The sequence below is a fragment of the Crocodylus siamensis genome, chromosome 10 (genome assembly GCF_052110815.1).
Source record: "Crocodylus siamensis isolate JL-2025a chromosome 10, ASM5211081v1, whole genome shotgun sequence".
NCBI classification, from domain to species: domain Eukaryota; kingdom Metazoa; phylum Chordata; order Crocodylia; family Crocodylidae; genus Crocodylus; species Crocodylus siamensis.
This window is the reverse complement of record NC_143404.1, coordinates 5,754,054-5,772,281: the sequence shown is the minus strand read 5'-3', so window position 1 is coordinate 5,772,281 and position 18,228 is coordinate 5,754,054. Positions and strand designations below refer to the sequence as shown.

General features: G+C 43.6%; 1 protein-coding gene across 2 annotated transcripts in view; it reads right to left on the bottom strand.

The window, feature by feature from the left end:
- The window catches only part of ADAMTS2 (ADAM metallopeptidase with thrombospondin type 1 motif 2), a 246,603-nt gene that overhangs the window by 61,959 nt on the left and 166,416 nt on the right, over nt 1-18,228 (bottom strand). For both annotated transcript variants that reach the window (XM_090064427.1, XM_090064428.1), the window contains exon 4: nt 13,668-13,870. In XM_090064427.1, coding sequence (XP_089920553.1) covers nt 13,668-13,870 — 203 coding nt within the window. The remainder of the gene's footprint in view (nt 1-13,667; nt 13,871-18,228) is intronic.

Genomic DNA, 18,228 nt, shown 5'->3' with positions numbered 1-18,228 from the left:
ATGCTAGGCTATATTCATACACTTGCCTTTAAACAAACCATTTACTCCGAGCAAAACTTGTGTGCTAGTATTGCTTTGGGCTCTTTACGCCACCCACTCAAGGGCATTATCTTGATGCGGAGGTACTAATTTGCCTCTTTGTGCATTGGAAAAAGAATACATGCGTCACTGATAATGATCTGAAATATGCACTATGTTCGTATAAAGCCTCTGTGCACAGGGGATAATATATATGACATGTAAATAAGCATTTCCTTAGTTCATAATTTATAATCTGTATGGTCACAGACTCCTTCTCACTGCTTTCCAGAACCAAGCCTCAGTCTTTTCTAACAATAGTAGAATAATATAGCAACTGTATCACAACTATGTGCCAAAATAAAACTTGGCGTGAAAATCCTGACAGAATAATACTGCAACACTGCTTGACAGTTCATGCTCGGAAACTCCCGCTCTGCCTGCTCTGATGAAGGAGAAACCCTGCACAACGCTGTATCGCGGGTATGTGACATCTTGCCGGGCATGAATCAGGTAACACGGCGTGCTGCTGCGTCTGGCGCTTCAGACAGACATACAGTGTGACCGGGTTACAGTTGTAGGAACTATAACTTTGAAATTATGGACTTTTTACTCCCATGTGGGAAATGTCTACCCATATACATCCTAGAGCTTGTTGAACGTCTGCCCAATGGGAAACTCCCAATGTTTCAAAATTTGTTTTCGTTCCAAATGGGGGGAAAATCCCCAGATACTCTGAAAGATCTCCTGGAACAACATATTCAAAAAAAAAAAAAATTATTTCAGGTAAATGAAAAAATTCAATTACAATGAAATTAAAATGTTTCGTTCTGATTTCTGAACTTTACTATTTAAAATACAAAATAAATTTTGGAATGAAAAAAAAATTTGAAATTAAAAACATCAAAACTTTCTGCTAAGGTCTAAAGGGAATGTGCTGACCTACCAAATACTTGTTTTCATTTTTTTCCTGAAACATAATTTTGTTGCAACTGACACATTTCCATACAAAATGGCATTTGTCAACAGCAAAAGTTTCCATCAGGAAATTTTCAGTCTGATCTATTAACAATTTTTTGGCACTGTTTGCCTTGATCCGCTATAAGGGGGTGGCTACTGGCTACACAAGACAACACACTGAAATAAATGCATACTTATTTTCATGTATAAGCTAAATGGCATCTGCTTGTTTCCATGTGCTATTATAAATGAGATCCAAGTGTCTGAACACTGAAACAGATGTGCTCTCAAATGCTTACGAGAACTGCAGATATGAAAAGATTTTCTCTTCAACTAGAGCCTTAGTACCCCACCTGCCTTATCATTACCAGGACTGCAGTGCTATCTAATGGAATTCACCCTGCGTAACACATTACCAGCTCCGGGTCTCCGAGGCCTTTGCTCAAACTTATAACAGCTAAATTAAAAGCAAATAGAGTCATTTCAACATACAGCCAGCCGGATAGAAAACATAAGCAATGTATCTAGCTGTCCAGATAAGCGCATGTAAACTTGAGTCCATTTCTTACTGATTTTGTAGTGATGTAATTCCATTTACTTGACACATCCCGGTTCATACCCCCATAAGGGAGATCAGAACTGTGATTCCTGCCTGTCTTTACATTGGCGAGGATCAGGTCCTTAAACGATGGCAGTGCAAAGGAAAAGGAAGCAGGCAGACAGCTTCTCCGACTCAAAGCTCCTGCACTCTGGGGCTTTGCATTCAGACGTGCACGGTGATTCAGCATTTAGAGAAGGCAAAGATGTTGGATTCGGGCATCTCAAAGAACTCAAGATTGGGCAAATTATTTTGAGGGAAGGTCTGACAAGTCACAAAACTACTAAAGGTCACAGACCATTTTTCTATTATCTAACTCCATAGTTTAAGTGACTGGCAAGTTAATTAAAAACCAGACTTCTCTGTTCTAATCTTATGGGACGTCTTGGGCTATGCATTACAGATAGATGCTTCTCCTCCAAAGCCAGGTTGGCACAATTGGTTGCCCTCTGTTAGAGAGATAGGCTGTGTTTATTTTCCCCTTCCAACTCCCCTTGCTTGCTTGAACCAGAGACTGTAGCTGAGCACAGCCTGAACAAGCCAAGCAGTTGCAAAAGATGCACTATACTCTGTTTATATTAGCTTCAGGAAACACTGATAGGTTTTTAAAGTGCTTACCACAAAGAAGCTCTAATCCTGACGGGGGCTTTTGAGCAATACTGCAATATAAATAAATAACAACAACAGGCCTGAAGCTTTGCAGGCCTCGCTAAAGGACAGGGGAGCTGCAGATAACTTTGCAGGATATCCAAGTGAATGGTTTCCATGTATTTTTGAGATGACCCTCAACAAAAGCAACACATATTATGGCAAGTAATGCACAGATGTATTTGTACAGTTGTAAAGAAGCTTCCCGATTCATGTCATGGCACACGTTACATGCGTGCGCGCACACACACACATAAATAAAACAAACCACTGCCCCCTCAAACTCACTGAACACAGACCATCAAAAGCCATCAGAAAATAACTAAAGCTAGGGACAGACATTCAAAAAGCCTGAGCCTGAATTGATTCAGTCTTTGCAGGTTAGTCTAACCTGGCTATGCTGAATCACTTTGTAACTGCACAGACATCCCAGAAATGTAGGCACATGCCTGCAGTGGCTCAGGCTAGAAGCCCAGGAGTGCTAGAGCAGCCCTCCCTTCCCTTCCACAGGGCTGAGCTGATGGGGGTGTGGCCAGGCCCAGGCAGCATTTATCAGCATTTTTCACCCCATCAGAAAACAAACAGCTTCTCTCATTAGTTCAAACTCTTCTTAAACAATGAAGGAACGGAGGGACATTACCACCTCAGGTTTGCTTAGCTCCAAAAAGCCCTAAGCAGACACTGCTGTCTGCTACAGCACAGACTGTAGCCGGCCTGTGGTCTGCTAGCTAATGCTGTGCATCTGTGTAAGGCAGAGGGGACTTAGCAGGGAGTGGGGAGGGGAGGGGGAAAGTAGGAGGGAGCAAGGCAGATGCTGCTGTGCCTCCAAGTCTCTGCTGGAGCTGCAGCCAGGGAGCAGAGGGGAAGGGCCAGCCCTGCTGTGGAGCAGAGAGCCCTGCCCAGCCCAGACAGTTTGCTGGGATGCCAGGGGAGTCTGGCTTAATTTAAACAAGCAAGGTTCAAACCTGTCAACCTCAGCTGGATTTGAACCAGCATCACAGTGCATCACATCTGGCCACTTTCAAGATACTGCAAGATCCAGTTTATTCATCTGATGTTTCAATACTGCAATACACTGATGCACTCAAGCCACTCAGCCTTCCTTATTATAAGCAGAAACTACATTTGCAAGTGTCACCTTTGCAGTTATCCCTGTATTTCTGCTTCTGGGGACAGCGTGGAGACAGATGTCAGGGCTGCATCCATTGCAGCAGAGGAGCTACCAGGCTGCTGGGATACAAGAACTTGCATCCCCACAGCATTTTTAGAACATGGCCTACAAAGCAGTTTATGTATCTGGATTATAACAGTCTTATCTGCAGATACTGGGTGGCTGGAGGACCATTATTGCCTGTTTCTGCATAACATGAATGCTTGCTTTTAATTCTGGAATGCGAAGCCGTGGTGTCAGACAGAGAACAAACCCTTTGTCCTCCCCGCCCCATCCTGGCATCAACATTATTTTTCTGTTTTCCTTCTCAAACAGCACCACCACTTTCCATCTCCATCTCTTTTCCTTGTGCATTTGAGGACGCCAAGTGGACGTCTCCAACATGAACATGACTTCACTGCAACCCCACCAGGAATAACCTGTTGCTTGTTTCCCTGATGGATCAAGCTGGCCAGAGAGGGGTTGAATGACTTTCTCAGGGCCATGTTGTAAGTCTGTGGGCAGAGTCCATGACTGCCATTCCCCTTCTTTAATCATTAGCCGGCATTCTGATTTCCTCCAAGAATAAGCCTTTTTTCCCCTGCAAATCCCTGTTAAGCATCATGAGGAAAAAAAGAGTAATGAAAGCGCACAACACTGATGAAACTTAAAGGTCAAACTGTGATTTCAGACTGGGAAAAAATCTACTGTTCTCCTTGAACACAGAGGCAAGGGGGACATTTTGGAAATACTTGGCAATGCATACTGCAAAACTGAGATTAGAATTTGGCATTTTGTATATAAATATCAGGTTGGCAATTTAATGTACCTTAGCCTGAGTGAGTGTGCAGTGGATAAGACTAAATCCAAGCTAGCTGCTTCTGATCAAAATGAAAAACAATCCACAGAACAGATGTGTTGGCAAGCAACTAGTTAGCTTAGTCTTATAGGTCTCTATCTCATCTTTGACAGTAACTTCGGCTTTAGAAAGGTCATAGGCTTTTTTCTAGTTTCATGACCAATTTATTTTGTTCAGTTCCTCCCTTAGGCTTTTTACATGCCCTAGCTTTCAGCTTGCAAACAACAGCATGGAGATGTTTCTCTAAAGATTATAAACTAAAATTTGACCACAAGACCCTTATGTAAATGGAAGCAATAAACAAGGAAGACGGGTGAACCTCGGAGATTTGGTTCAGCAAAGCATCCAAAAATGTGGATGCCTGTCAAAAGCTTATCTAAAATACCCGCTGCACAAATGGAGTTGCCACCGAAATCCCTGTGCAATCTCCATCCTTCTACGAGCTGCCGAGGATGGGTCCTTTGGGTAGAGGCCTGGTCGCCGAGCGCCCGGTTTACTGTATTTACTTTGCTGCCTGCAGAGCACTGCAGTATGCCATTCATCCCAGAAACCTGTGGGGCCCTCACATCACGAACATGGTGGGAAATCAGGAAGCCTAGCTCCTACTCCCCAGACTTTATCAGGAGGATCTGAAAACATGCTCAGATCTACCTGAAATGGTGCAAGTTCTGTGGGACTCTCCTTTTGCCTCTGTGCAGCATTCAGAAGCATAAGGCCCCATTTTCAACTGGCCACAAAACACCACGGTAAAATAACTAATAACACCTGACACTGAGACACTCCAGACATTAAGAGAAGTCAGATCTGGTTCCAAACTTTCCGATAATGCTTCACCTCAAGATTTGGGGTGAGCTTGTTTAGCCAAATGCTTTGCCTCATCCCAAACGACCATGCCAAAATAGCTTTTGTTTGTTATGTAATCCAAACCAAAGCTGCTCGGTAACAAAGGACAGGCAAATTAGTCCACTACATATGCGTATACAAGGCGCAGATGAAGAACAGAATTCGATTAAAAGCATAGATTGAGGAAGAAAAAGAAAAGCAACAAATCTGGATTGTTTAGACTGGCTTATTCTTTTTTGGCACTCTGCAACCTGAAATGGACTGCGTCCATTAAGTGTTTTAGACAGTTGTCAGTGTGCAGAGGGGTAATATGGTGCTGAGATAAGCCTTTCTTTAGAAAACACCCCAACCCAGATCTTCATCTGTTCTCAGATTACACCTAACCTGTGACACCAATGTGAGATTTCCATTTAAATTGGTCCTGCATGGGTAGGAGCTGAAAGACTGTCCAGTCCGGGCAGCTGTTACTTATGGGAAGTGGTCAAACGGGTGAAGAGAGCAAGTTCTTCAGAGTAGCTTAAGTTTGCACAGGCACGATCACATTTCATTGGAGGTCTTAACTGACCTTAGCTTTTCCAAGGTTTGCTAGTTGCTATAAATTTCCAATATTATTCATAACAAAAATCACTCTATTTAACGATAAGGAGAAGTATACAGCTAATCCAAACCCCGGTGTTAAAAATTACACTACAAAACCATGGAGGAAACAAAATTTCTAAGAGGTTAGAGAATAACATTTCCCAAAAGATCCATTGGACATCAAACTAAAAACACAACTTCTGTACTTTGGCAACCAGATACCAAAAAATCACCATGGCCACAGTCAAAGGCTGTACGTCTTCCAAGTAAAAGATATGAACAGAGTAACAATGGAATAATTGTCCATACACGCACTGAAAATACATACAACCTGTAAGTTCATGATGATACACAGCAATACACAACGTTGGAGCAACGTTTGTAAAATTGTTAAGAGTCTGTTACGACTTAGGGAGCATTTGCTGAACTAAAATGATTTGAAATAATGGGTATCTTTGTATGAACATTATTAGATTTTTTTTAAAACTACACAGATCCAATCCTTTAAACTACTACTGAAATATACTTCCTGCCCTAAAAATGCTACTGAATTTAAGTATGATTCTGGGGACAGAACATGCCATTATTTCAAATTATTCAACTGCCATCCCTCCCCCCTCTTCCCAACTTGAATTAGACAAGTTGCAGGATTTCATCAGCTGGTTACAAAACAATGATATTTCTGCTCTTTCCACTCATTTGGGGTGTGCAATTCTGTATCTGAAAATCTTCTTTCTTCATCATGCAAAGTTAAATATGCTAAATTCTTACATATAATAGCAGTATTATGTGCATCCTATTAAAGAGAAAGGGTAATACACTGAAACACACCTATGGGCCAGATTTTCAAAGATATGTTAGGTGCCTAAAGACACAACTATGACACTCAGCAGATTTTTTTCAAAAGCCCCTAGCTGCCTAAATCCTATGGATTTTATTCATTTGACTGAAAATTCATGCCATTTGTTCACTTCCAGTGGAAATCAGTAGGACTTAAGCTCCACAAAGGCTAGATGTTTAAAAACTGGTAGGCTCTGAATGCCTGCTGATTTCAGTAGGAGTCAAGTACGTAAAAACTTTTAAAAACTAGTTTAAGCATCAATGCTACTTTTGAAAATAGGAATTTGGCTCCTTAGTCACTTGGGCCCAATTCCTAAAGCTTATGTAGATGTCTCCTATTTAGGTGCCTCTCTCCCATTGAAACTGATAGCCATTAGGTGCCTCTCTCTGAAGCTTAGGGCCTTAGGCACTTTTTACAAATTTCTGATCAAACAGATGTATAGTAGTACAAAAGCCAACTCCTGAATATTGCAATACATCATGTGTGGTTCAAAGGTTTTGCAGTGCAGTTTTTCTTTGGATCGCTTTTAAAAAGCGTTTGTTCATAAAAGTCAGAAATCAACGGGTGTACACAGTTTCAACACAAATACTTGCAAAGACATTGTAAAGAGGAGACATGCCAACATTACAAAGCAAGATGCTTGAAACAAGGGTTGAATACTTGTAGAGGAATGAAGAGAGTCAGATAAATACACTGGGACAAAGAGGAATTAATGAGCCAATGCCAGGAAAAGGCACGACTTTTAACAAAGAATGCAGGAGTGGCAGATTTGAAGCTGAGAGGATAACTCAAAGTCGTGTTCAGGTGGCTGGCAGTGACCCTCGTGGACTGCTATGCTGAAAACATCTCGAAAACTATCTGATTTCATGAGACTGAAATCTTAAAAAGTGGGAATCTTGTGAGGTCAGATACACTAACTAGATTTTTGCCACTTCAGGCAATCTCTTATCCACCAAATAGTGTCTTGGGTTCTGGATGTGAACCCAGACTCAAAATTGCATTTTGGTCTAGAGGAGGAAACCCTCTCCATCATCAGCGGTCAAGGGACAGATGAGAGAAAATGCTGCCAGAGTGATATATTTTTAAGGACAGAAATGCCATCACCAGGCATGCTGCCAGCCTAAATGGGCAACAGAAGCAACATTAACCTGGAAAGCATTTTTTTTCTTAAGCAGATTATGATGTGATTTTACCATCTTGAGCCGCAAGGCACCGATTAGCTACCTGTGTCAATTTTTTTCTACAATACCCTATTAAATGAGAAGTATTTCTCTCTTTAGTTTTATGTGGAATACAATTTCTTTCACAAGAAGCAGTAAGAGTCTCCAGATAATGGATTTTGCTTCTTAAACACCTCCCAAAACCACAGTGAAAATGGAAAATGATATGGCTCATCAGACTTGGAACATTTAATGCGGAAGTGAAACGACTTTTCAGGTTCTCGCATAGATTCTACAGCAGCAAGATACTGAAAGTCTCTATCGAGCTACTCTGCTTGCCTCCGAGAAGTCCCGTCTTCCAGGTGATCACCATATGCAACAGTTACAATAATAATTTTGAAGGTCACTTATTTCACCGATGTATAGGCGCGGTCTTTTGAGAGGCAGAGCTATTTGCAGGAGAGTGTTGTACAGGAAAGAACCACTTCACGGTGCACGGAAGAAAAGAGCTCAGGTACCAGGCAACAAACTGAGGGTTTTCATCTGTTCAAATGAAGGGTTTGAAGAGGTTCTGATAGTGTCGTGGGGCGGCATGGACATACATGATTTTGTAAGAAGAAAAGTGGAAAACAGCCTGCTTTGCTCTGTTAAGACTCCCGTAACTTAGTCAGGCTATAATTGGCTGCAACTCAAAGTGTGAAAAATTCTCTGGCGTTTGTCTCCACTGGTTATGGGACTGTGACTTCATTTCCAAATTATGGCATAAATATCAGAGTAGCTATTCAAGACACCCTAGGCCCTGTTTTTTCTTGCTTTATAGCCTTTAGGTGTGGACTCCAACTTGCCACTTAGCCAGCAAAAAACAGATTTATTGAATAGTCATGACACTGGGCCCAAAAACTTATATTGTTTTGTTTGGGTTGGTGGTGAAGCCCCACCCAGGCTCTCTGGGAAAGGTTAATTCGGGACAAAATTCTGCTCAAATCACTTGCATGCAGTGTAACATAGCCAGGACACTGCTGGAGCTCCTTCTTTCCATGCTCACGATATGGCAGGTTAACAACATGCATGTGGTGGTACCCGGTCTCTCGTTGGACTGCCTTCGCCCTCCCCTGCGTCACACCCCAAAGAGTCTCTCACTCGTGTGCAGATCCATCCAGAGACACCAGATCTCCTTTACTGCTCTGGCTGGCCATCAAGCTCTCCTGTAGCTTCTGCTATAGGTCCAAGAAGCTACTAGGCTCTCCATAATCTGTTGGGGTTAGTTTTTGTTCTCCTCTCTGCACACCAGGCACTGCTTGCAAATACAGTAGAGCAGAGCGAGCCCCTTGGGCTCAGAGGATTTTTCAACCCCTTTCTCCTTTACCAGGGGAAAAACATACCCCATGCACACGGGATGTGGCATTTGCCTTTCAGGAAGGTGTTCAGCATGGAGGATTCAACTGCATTTATTTTTTTAGAAGCCGGGGTCTTGATTTCTCCAGTCATCCAGTAACGATTTTCATTTGCCCAGCACGACTCTTTGTAGGTATTTCTTGAGAATTCATTCATATTCATTCATAACTCAAGATGGGCATATGCAACACATGGAAGGGATTGCCATTAGGGCTTCTCAGATTGTCATACATTTCATAATATTCATTTCTTGTCCTGTTTTACATCATGAGCTTCATATGCTGCTCCACTGCAGCGTGTAGTTAGTTCCTTGGTATTCATGGTTAAGTGTCACTACATCTCTTTCTTTGAAAGACGCACCAAGTAAATAACACCAACAGTTACAACATAACTAGACAGAGAAAGGTCATCCTGTCCGTCTTTAATTTCTCTGCATCCTCTGCTGACCATGATAAGTTTATATTTTGAATTTCTGTTTGAAAATGTCAACCACTAGAGTTTCAACTACCATGTGTCTAGACCTGCCCCGCCGGGGTGAAATGACACCGTGTTTGCCAGACCTCAGAGCTGTTGCTGCAGATACCATCGGTGGAAGCGCACTCAGTGGGAAATGCAACCAAAAAAAGTGTTTGCACAGATGCAGCCGACACGTGCCTTAATTGGTCTGTTGTACTGTCTGGTAGTTTGGATAAATCAATTTGCTGTGGTGTTTCAGTTATCTGTGACGTGAAAAGGGTTTACCGAAAAGATGTTTTCCACCAAATTCCTTAGTGCTGAACAGGCAATTCGACAGGCAATCCCCACTTAGCGCTCTTAATTGGTTCCTGAAAAACTGAGCATTAAGCAAAAGTTTTTAATGACCCAAGATGGTGACCACGAGCAGTATAACAAAACTCGCTGAGCGCTAAGTGGAATCAGGTATCAATTTACAATGAGCGTCACAGCGAAACAGCGCTAAGCGACGCCGTGTCAAGCGGGGGTTGCCTGTATTCTGTATCCTCTAGTTTCATTCTCTTTCCAGGGGAGTCGATAGCAAAACGTCTTCTACCTCACTGAGATGAGGGGCGAGCCAAAATCACGACCATTCATATTACCTGAAAATCTGTTAGGCATTTGGTTTCACAAGGGTTAAGGCCTGAAGGGACCTGAGATTGCCTAGTTCAGGAGCGCTCAACCACTGGCCAGACCTGGCCTCCAGCGCGGTGCCAGCCGCCCATGGGGCTCCCTGAGAATCTGTGGGGAGCTCACGGGCTACGGCCCTGCGTGCTAGGTTGGGTGCGCAGGACAATGTGGGTCCCAATCCTGGCTCATGGGGGGTGGATGGGGCAGCACAAGGCCCCAGGACCCGATTCCAGCTGGGGCGGGCATGGGGCCCCAGAGCTCAACCCCAGAGTGTGCGACCAAACACCACTGTTTTACTTGAACCTCCTGTATACCACCACAGGTCCAAAATGTGTAGTTACACCTAAAGCAGCGAAGTCTCCTTTCTTCTAGGAACAGGGAGAAATTCCCAGTCTCGTGGCGGAGAGTCAGGAGATGCGAGTTTTCATCTTCCTCTTGCACATACAATAATTAAAAGATCTTTGGGAAAATCAGCAACCTCTCCATCCTGCGGCAGCAGTGCCACGGTGTTCACTGCATCACAGAAGCAGCGATTTGGCTCGACATCACCTACCGCATCTTGGCACTGCAGTAAAGGCCCCCGGGAACCAGCAGAAGTGCGAGAGGGATGAATAGGACTATCCTGATGGCTCCTCAGAAAACCCCCCCAGAGGAGAGCCCTGCCTCCTGAAGCCCTGGGACAGCTCAAAGCTGGCCATTCTTCGGACCTCTAGGCAAGAACATTTCTCTGAGGCCTCAAAGAGACATGAATCGACCTCAGGTCTGAGGACAGAACAACCACTGCTTGTGCCGAGATCCCAGGGGATGCGGGTGCGAGGTATATCTTCCACGCTCTCTAAACCGGTTGCAGAGACAGCATACCTGAGACTCGCAATTTTGAACCATCTGTGTGCTGGACTGCTTGTTTAAATTAGGAATAAATATATTCCAGGGCTGAACCTTTTATGCCTCCCTTACAATTACTGCGCACCGTATATCTTAAAAATAGATTTAAGTGACATGATGAGTAAAGAGTCCCATTTAATCTATTTCAGCATGCTCACCACATTGCTGTTAGGCTTGTTTGGCCTCTGTTAACTTGGAGACGTAGAAAACCATCTGTTTCAGCTGGAGACTTCCCCCCCAAGACTCAGAGGAAATAAACCACATGGGTAAATTAAATTCACCCTGTTGCTGCCTTGCACTGTTGAAATATATATTTACAGCCATCAGATCAACATCCACAAAGTACCTTGAAACGCTGTAATTACTGTATTTACTAGACTCCGAGACAAGGGCTTCCCTCCCAGGCAGCACCAGGGAAAGAAGGCTCATCGTGGAATAAGTGATAGCCGGGGGCAGGCAGGCGCTCAGCTCTGGCTCCAGCCCTGGGCTTCGGGGTGCAGCTAGAGCTAAGCTACTGCCTACCTGGGGCGGAGAAGGCTCATTTGGTAGGGGATGCAGTCTCACAGCCAGGGGAGTGCACAGGACACCATAGATATGTGGGGAGAACAGGGGAGACTCGTGTATGCAGTTCAGGGGGAGCACAAGGGAGACTGCACAGCCTGCTCCCCCGCAGCTGCCCCCAGCTCCAGTCCCTCTGGCCCTGACTTGGTCCAGCTGCGAGCTGCTGCTGCTTCTCCCTGGCTGGACCAGGCTGAGGCCGCCAACGCCGCTGACTGCCCTGGACACAGAGCAGATCTGCAGCAAAAGAGATGCGGCAAGGGGGCTCTGGCATATCGGGTGGAAAGGGGTGGAGGAGCAGGGGGTGAGGGGCAGGCAGGGAGAGCAAGGGGTGGGGGTCTGGTCTTTTGCCCTGTCACAGCAGTGGGGGTACAAAATTAGGACGACTTGCCAATAATTAGCTTCTGTGCATGGAAAATAACAACACATTTATAATTTTCTATACATATAATCTAATTTTTGGGCAGTCATTTTAAATTCAAAGTGGTCTTGGACTCGGGCAAATACAGTAGTTCAGCTTTTCAGGTACAGGTACTCATCACTTAACGTCGTCCCGGTTAACATTGTTTCATTATTACGTTGCTGATCTATTAGAGAACATACTCATTTAAAGTTGTGCAATGTTTGATTATAACGTTGTTTGGCCGCCACTCGCTAGTAGGTAACTACTGTGACATAACTGGATTCGCTTAACACCGTTTCGTTTAAAGTTGCATTGTTCAAGAACATAACGACGTTAAGAGGGGAGTAGCTGTATTTATAATGCAGCTGTAAAGTGTCACTGGTATCTAGAGAACAAAATGTCAAACCAGAGGTTTGGGGGGTTTTAGTCCACTGGTCACAGAGTAAAAAAACAGCAGCAGCATTTTAGATATTGTTAAAAGGATATAATTCAGAACAAAAATAGAGACAAGAGTCTCTAATTAAATAACAGTCTACCGGCTAAAGAACGCACCCAGTGTTTTATTTCCTAACTACAGACCTACTTCTATAATCTGGAAAGAGCCAAAAAGTTAAAGAAAGACACCATCAGGGCACTACTCTGTCCATGTCCAAAGATTATGGTGTCAGACTCTCAGCCTTGTGGGTAGAAGCTGCCCCACTGTTTTGAAACAGATCATTAAATGGTTATTGGGCCAGGTAAGAGGCTGCATCTGTAGCCTAGTGGTTCGTGGACCTTGGATGTGGGCGACCAAAGCTGGTGCTCCTAAGTCAAACGCAGGACCTGAATCTAGGTCTTAGAAAGGCCCTATCCACTACACTCCTGGCTGTTTTGAGGTGATTCTTGCTCTCATTTCCTTGCAAAAATATTTCCAAAGCTTGTTTCCATTCTGTTGCAGACATACACGATGGCTGAAACCTTGAAACAATCGTTACAAAATGCAATTCCTGTCTTCTGGCCAGTGCTAGTCAAAGGCTGAATAAGGTCTTGTGTGCCAACACATTGTGAAAGGGCAATGTTTCTTCCCAACTACACAAATCGGTAGTCTGTCGGGCGGAGGGCAGTTCTAAGAGCAAATACCTGACCAGGTAAACCGAGACATGCCAACAATGGAACAAATGTTACATCAATTTCCAGAGATTTAAGTAATGCATTTTACTGGAGAGTGAACAAAGACATGGTACAGGGGTTGGAGACCTGAAGTCAAGGAATGAGATGACTTAACTGGATCTTTAAAACTGTACAGTCAAGGTTGACAACACTGTATTATTAGCACAGTTCTCAGTGCTATGCAAAGGGAACCAGCATTACAGGAATGCAGGTCTAAGACGATAAAGCTTGTTCTTCAGCATAAGCCCCACAACTTGACTTCACCTGCCACAACTCAGCAAAATACTTAGGCTCCAAGGGTCGAACTAGCTCACAGTTTGCATCTTGGCTACTTCTTTTTGTCCCCACTTTATGCTTTTCTACAGAGGACATGACTTTTGCTTTTGGAATATCTATTTCTGCACTGAGAAAGAGGTATGGGATCATACTCAAATGATTTAAACAAACTACAACTGCATTTCATTTCAATCCCCAGCGCCGCTGACAAGAAGATACTTACAATATTCATCAGGGTCAGGAGATACTTCTGCACATGTTCTTTGCCATGGAACTGCACAACCGAGTCGTCAACTCCTAGCAGAACTTCAATGTTGTAGTCATCATCGGTCGCATGCCTCCGATGCCTCCTTCTGGAGTTATTAACTCGATTTTCAAGAAGGTTTAACATACTGTCAAGATAATCCAAATTACTCAGGTCTGCCCCTGAAATGAAAGAAAAACCGACCATGAAAAAAAAAATAGCGTGCTTTTGTTTTCATTCTCATCAATACAGAAATATATGCTTTAAAATGAAGAATCAGGAAGGTAAACTCTGTTTCTAAATACTCTGATAAGTTTGAAATAACTTCATTAGCTTTATTTAGGCTATTCTGTATTTAAACTGGTATAGCTAAAAGAAAAAGCTGGCCTAAAGAACATTTACGTTGCAACAGATCTGAATCTTTTCCATATAACTTCTGCTTCTATTATTCTGTCCTTTTCTTATGACACTGTCTAAAGCAGAGACAGCTTTTTATATATGGGTCTATCCCACAATGCAAAATCATCATTATCATCAAAGAAAACAGGATAGTGCTATAATGTGCTAACATACCGACAGAACAATTTGGAGCACTACCTTTGTAGGTGAGAAGGTATGAGTATACAAAGATTATTCAAGCATCTGGTGCTAGAACACAATCCTTAATTACATACCATGCCCCACAAAACACCCCACTTTCATTAGTCTTATTCTCAAACTCCAGAATCAGACTTCAATGAAAATTCAGTGACACATATCACCTTTCTGTATTCATCCACAAACAGATAACCCAACCTGCAGTTCCAATGCATTACACCATCTTGCAGATCAATCCAGGAATGCCAGGCATATATTTTTTACAAATCATAAAGGTTTTAGAAGTTAATTACATTCAATGATAATGTGGCCATGGATTTTTCAACAACTTTTAATCTTTGATTGATATCATGTTGCATGTGGCTGTATCGATGTACAATTCTCCAGGTGTGACATTAGGTGGCATTAATATGCTTAATTGTTTCTAGTACCGCTAATGACTTAAACACAAATTCTATGACATGATGGGATACAGCTAGTAGGTCCACTTAAAAATATTAAAAATGACTATGAAGAGACAAATATCCTGGCAATTAACCCTGTAAATTACTCTTACCACTACTACGGTAGTGTCAAGGAGCCCCGAACAAGAATCCCTTTCACTATTGTGAATGACAATGACTTGATTACAGGGGATAAATATTTTCACAGAGAGAAAATACTAGTTACTTAAAGGCTCTTCAATCCAGGCAAAAAATGCATAACAAGAAGTAATAATCAGAAAGACAAAGAAAGAAGGCATAAATTCTTAATAGCGAGGGGATTAATCATTGGAACAAACTGTGAAGCAAGAAGCAGATTCTCCAATTAAAGGAGTCTTCAAATCAAGACTGGAAGCGTTTCCGGAAGATCGGCATTAGACAAGTACCGAACAGGCCACTGTGCTCATTACGAGCGTAATCCTATGGCAGCAAAGGTGCGAGGTGATCTTGCAGTGCCTTCTGGCCATTAGAAAAATCTCAGAATCAGGGCCCCATCTCGCTGGCCACTGTACAAATACAGTAACGGCACAGTCCTGCTCCCAAAGAGCTCACAGTCCTGGCTGCAAACATGCAGCAGATTCACAAACACACACCGGGTTCTGTACCTCCCTTCGGCTGTCTCGGATGGAGACTTCCTTCTACTGTTGCAACAGTCTCAATGACAGCTAGCCAACACAACCATCACTGCAATTATTGCCCTGAAAACCGCCTTGGGTGCCCAGTCTTGGAGCAACTTGAAGTTTTGGAAATGAGACTGGTCAAAAACATTGGTTCAACCTGAAAACCCCACTCCTCATCTTGACCCCCAGGCTGACCATGGATAGGCAAACTACCCCAGACTCCCGGCTTGGAAGGGACGTCCTTACCGGCCTCTGAAAACCTGCCAAGCAGCCTGGTGTCACCTTATGGCGGTGTTCATTCCTCCATGAAAGCTCTAGCATTAACCTTTTATAGAGACCAGAAGTAATCATTTACCTATCACAGAGGTCTCATGAGATTTATTATGGAATCTGGTGGCAGTCATATTTTTATTCTCTATCAGGCCAATTGTAGTTACTGTGCAATTTGACTGTAAATCTTACAAGCTCTCTTGGAAAGCCAGACTAGCTTAGCAATGGCTGCAGGTCATGTCCTGTTTATGTTGCACACAAAAACCTATAGTAATAAAGAGCAAAGCAAAAGCTATTAAATGCAAGAGTGAGAAACGGTTTCTCTCTACCGTTTGGCAGGTGATGGAGATTGGCTCTCTGTGGGCCTGAGCGCTTCGGTGCGAGCCAGGCTGAGAAGCCTGTGTTGAAGCCCTCGATGACAGGCAGTCGTGTTTAGCCTCCAATCTGTTATTTTAGGGACGGTTGTTCTGTCAGGGCACTTATATCTTTTAGAGAAGCGTCTGCTTTTTTTCTCTCTTTTGTGTGTCAAAATCAAAATAAAATTACAACTCCTAGTACAGAGGCTGTGTTGCTGCCAGAAGGGATGCTTCATTGGACCCTACCTTCATTGAGCTTTGCAGGCAGTTTTTTTGTTTCTTTTTTTTTTTGCTGAATTCCCTCTTTACTCTTCCTTTCCTCATTTTTAGGCAATGCTCTTTATCTACCTAAAGGCTCCAGATGAAGTTGTCTAGTAGGTTCTCAGCGTAGGGTGACCATACGTCCCAGTTTAGTCAGGACAATCCTGGATTTTGGAGGCCGGTGCTGGCCGGCTGATGAGAATTACAACGGGTGTCCCAGAAGTGCCGGGGCATGGGGCGCAGCACGGCTGGGAGCACCTTGCAGGCATGCACCGCTGCCTGCCCGCACAGTCCTGCCCCTGCTGACTTGTGAGAGCGTGGGGTGAGGAGGCCGTGTCCCAGATTTCCCAAGTGATGTCCCAGATTTCCATGTGGTCAGCCTACCTCTGTCTCCTCATTTCCAGTGGGAAGCCAAGCAACACCTTTAAACACTTCTTTGGAACAAGGAATTCGCCTCCAATCTCATCTCTGCTTCCTAAGATGACTATAGCACTTGCGATCCCTACCTCCTAGGATGTGGGCCAGCATCTTTCCCACAGCACAGCAAACTGTGCTGCACCACGCACAGCATCATCCTCCAGCACCAGACCAGGCACTGCATAGGCCTTACTTACAAAGTTTGCATCGTGGTAACAGAAGACTCTTGTTTCTCATTCCAGTCTTTAACTTAGCAGGACTCTCCTGTTACACCTGGGGATGATGCCTCCTTCTACATCTTAGGAGGAGGCATTGCCCCAAGGTGCAACAGGAGAGTCATGACAGAAAGAAGAAAAATGAAAAGAGTATACTTAGGACCAAAGTATACCCAGCACAGCAAACTCTTTTCATTTTTCTTAGCGGTAAGCAGAGGAAAACAGAGTTTCAGTGATGGCAGGTAGTAGAGGCCATGTTTGTTGGACCCAAGTATACCTGGCACAGCAGAGTTTTTTCATTTTTTGTCCTCCTGTCATAGTCCTGGGGATAGTGCATTTGCTTAAATTTTCTTCACGATGAAAGACAGATTACACTTACACCAGAATCTAAACAAATCTAAATAAATCAGTTCCTACATTCTGCAACAGATAAAACAAAGAAAAGACAGCAGCACTTGCAGCAAATAAAAATCCACGGGCAGTGGATGAAGCCTGCATTTTGTCTTGTATCGCATTGGCCGAAGATCCTGACAGCTGACATTTCGGCTTTCATTAATTGTATCAACAACTGTGCTGCTTGATCAAGACATCCCTGTTGTGTTAATGACTCAGCCTGAGAAATGAGCACACACATGCACACACCCTGCCCTCCCCCCCCGACACACGCACGCCCTGCCACACACAGCACTACACCAGAATCTGAACGGTCTCTTCACATTTCCCACTGCCATCTCCCTCCTAACCAACTGCACGGCGTAAGCAATCACATTCACAAAGTTACCTGGGGCTGTATTGCATTACAGTAAATTATCCCAAGGTCTCTCTGTGAGGAGCTCGTTTGCAGCACCTCTCGCCATATCTCTATACCAGCCACTAATTATTTGTGCCAATTTTGTTCTCCATATCCCCCGAGCAGACACTTGACATTTGCAAGAGATCACAATAACCATTTTCTGAAAACCTCACCTTGCTCCTGCTAGGAAAGATTCACACGAGTGAAAATGAAACAGCAGAGAAAGTTCTTTTCTTGCCTTTTTTTTCCGTCAATGCACTTCCAAAGCAATCGAGGGACAGCGACATTGCTATAATTCACCTGCAAATCCCTCATAAAACTCTTCCTTTCTTTCCAAGCCAGCTAGAAAAATCACAGTGGTTTCAATGACTTCTCATAACCCTGCAAATCCTCTCCCAGGTTAATATGATGAGTGTCTGAGCAGTTGATAGAAAGGTAGGCTGGTCTCTTGAACAAAGCCCAGGGCTGAGACGCATGCAACCTGGACTGTATTCCTGGCCATGACAGAGACTTTGGTGAGATCCTGGGC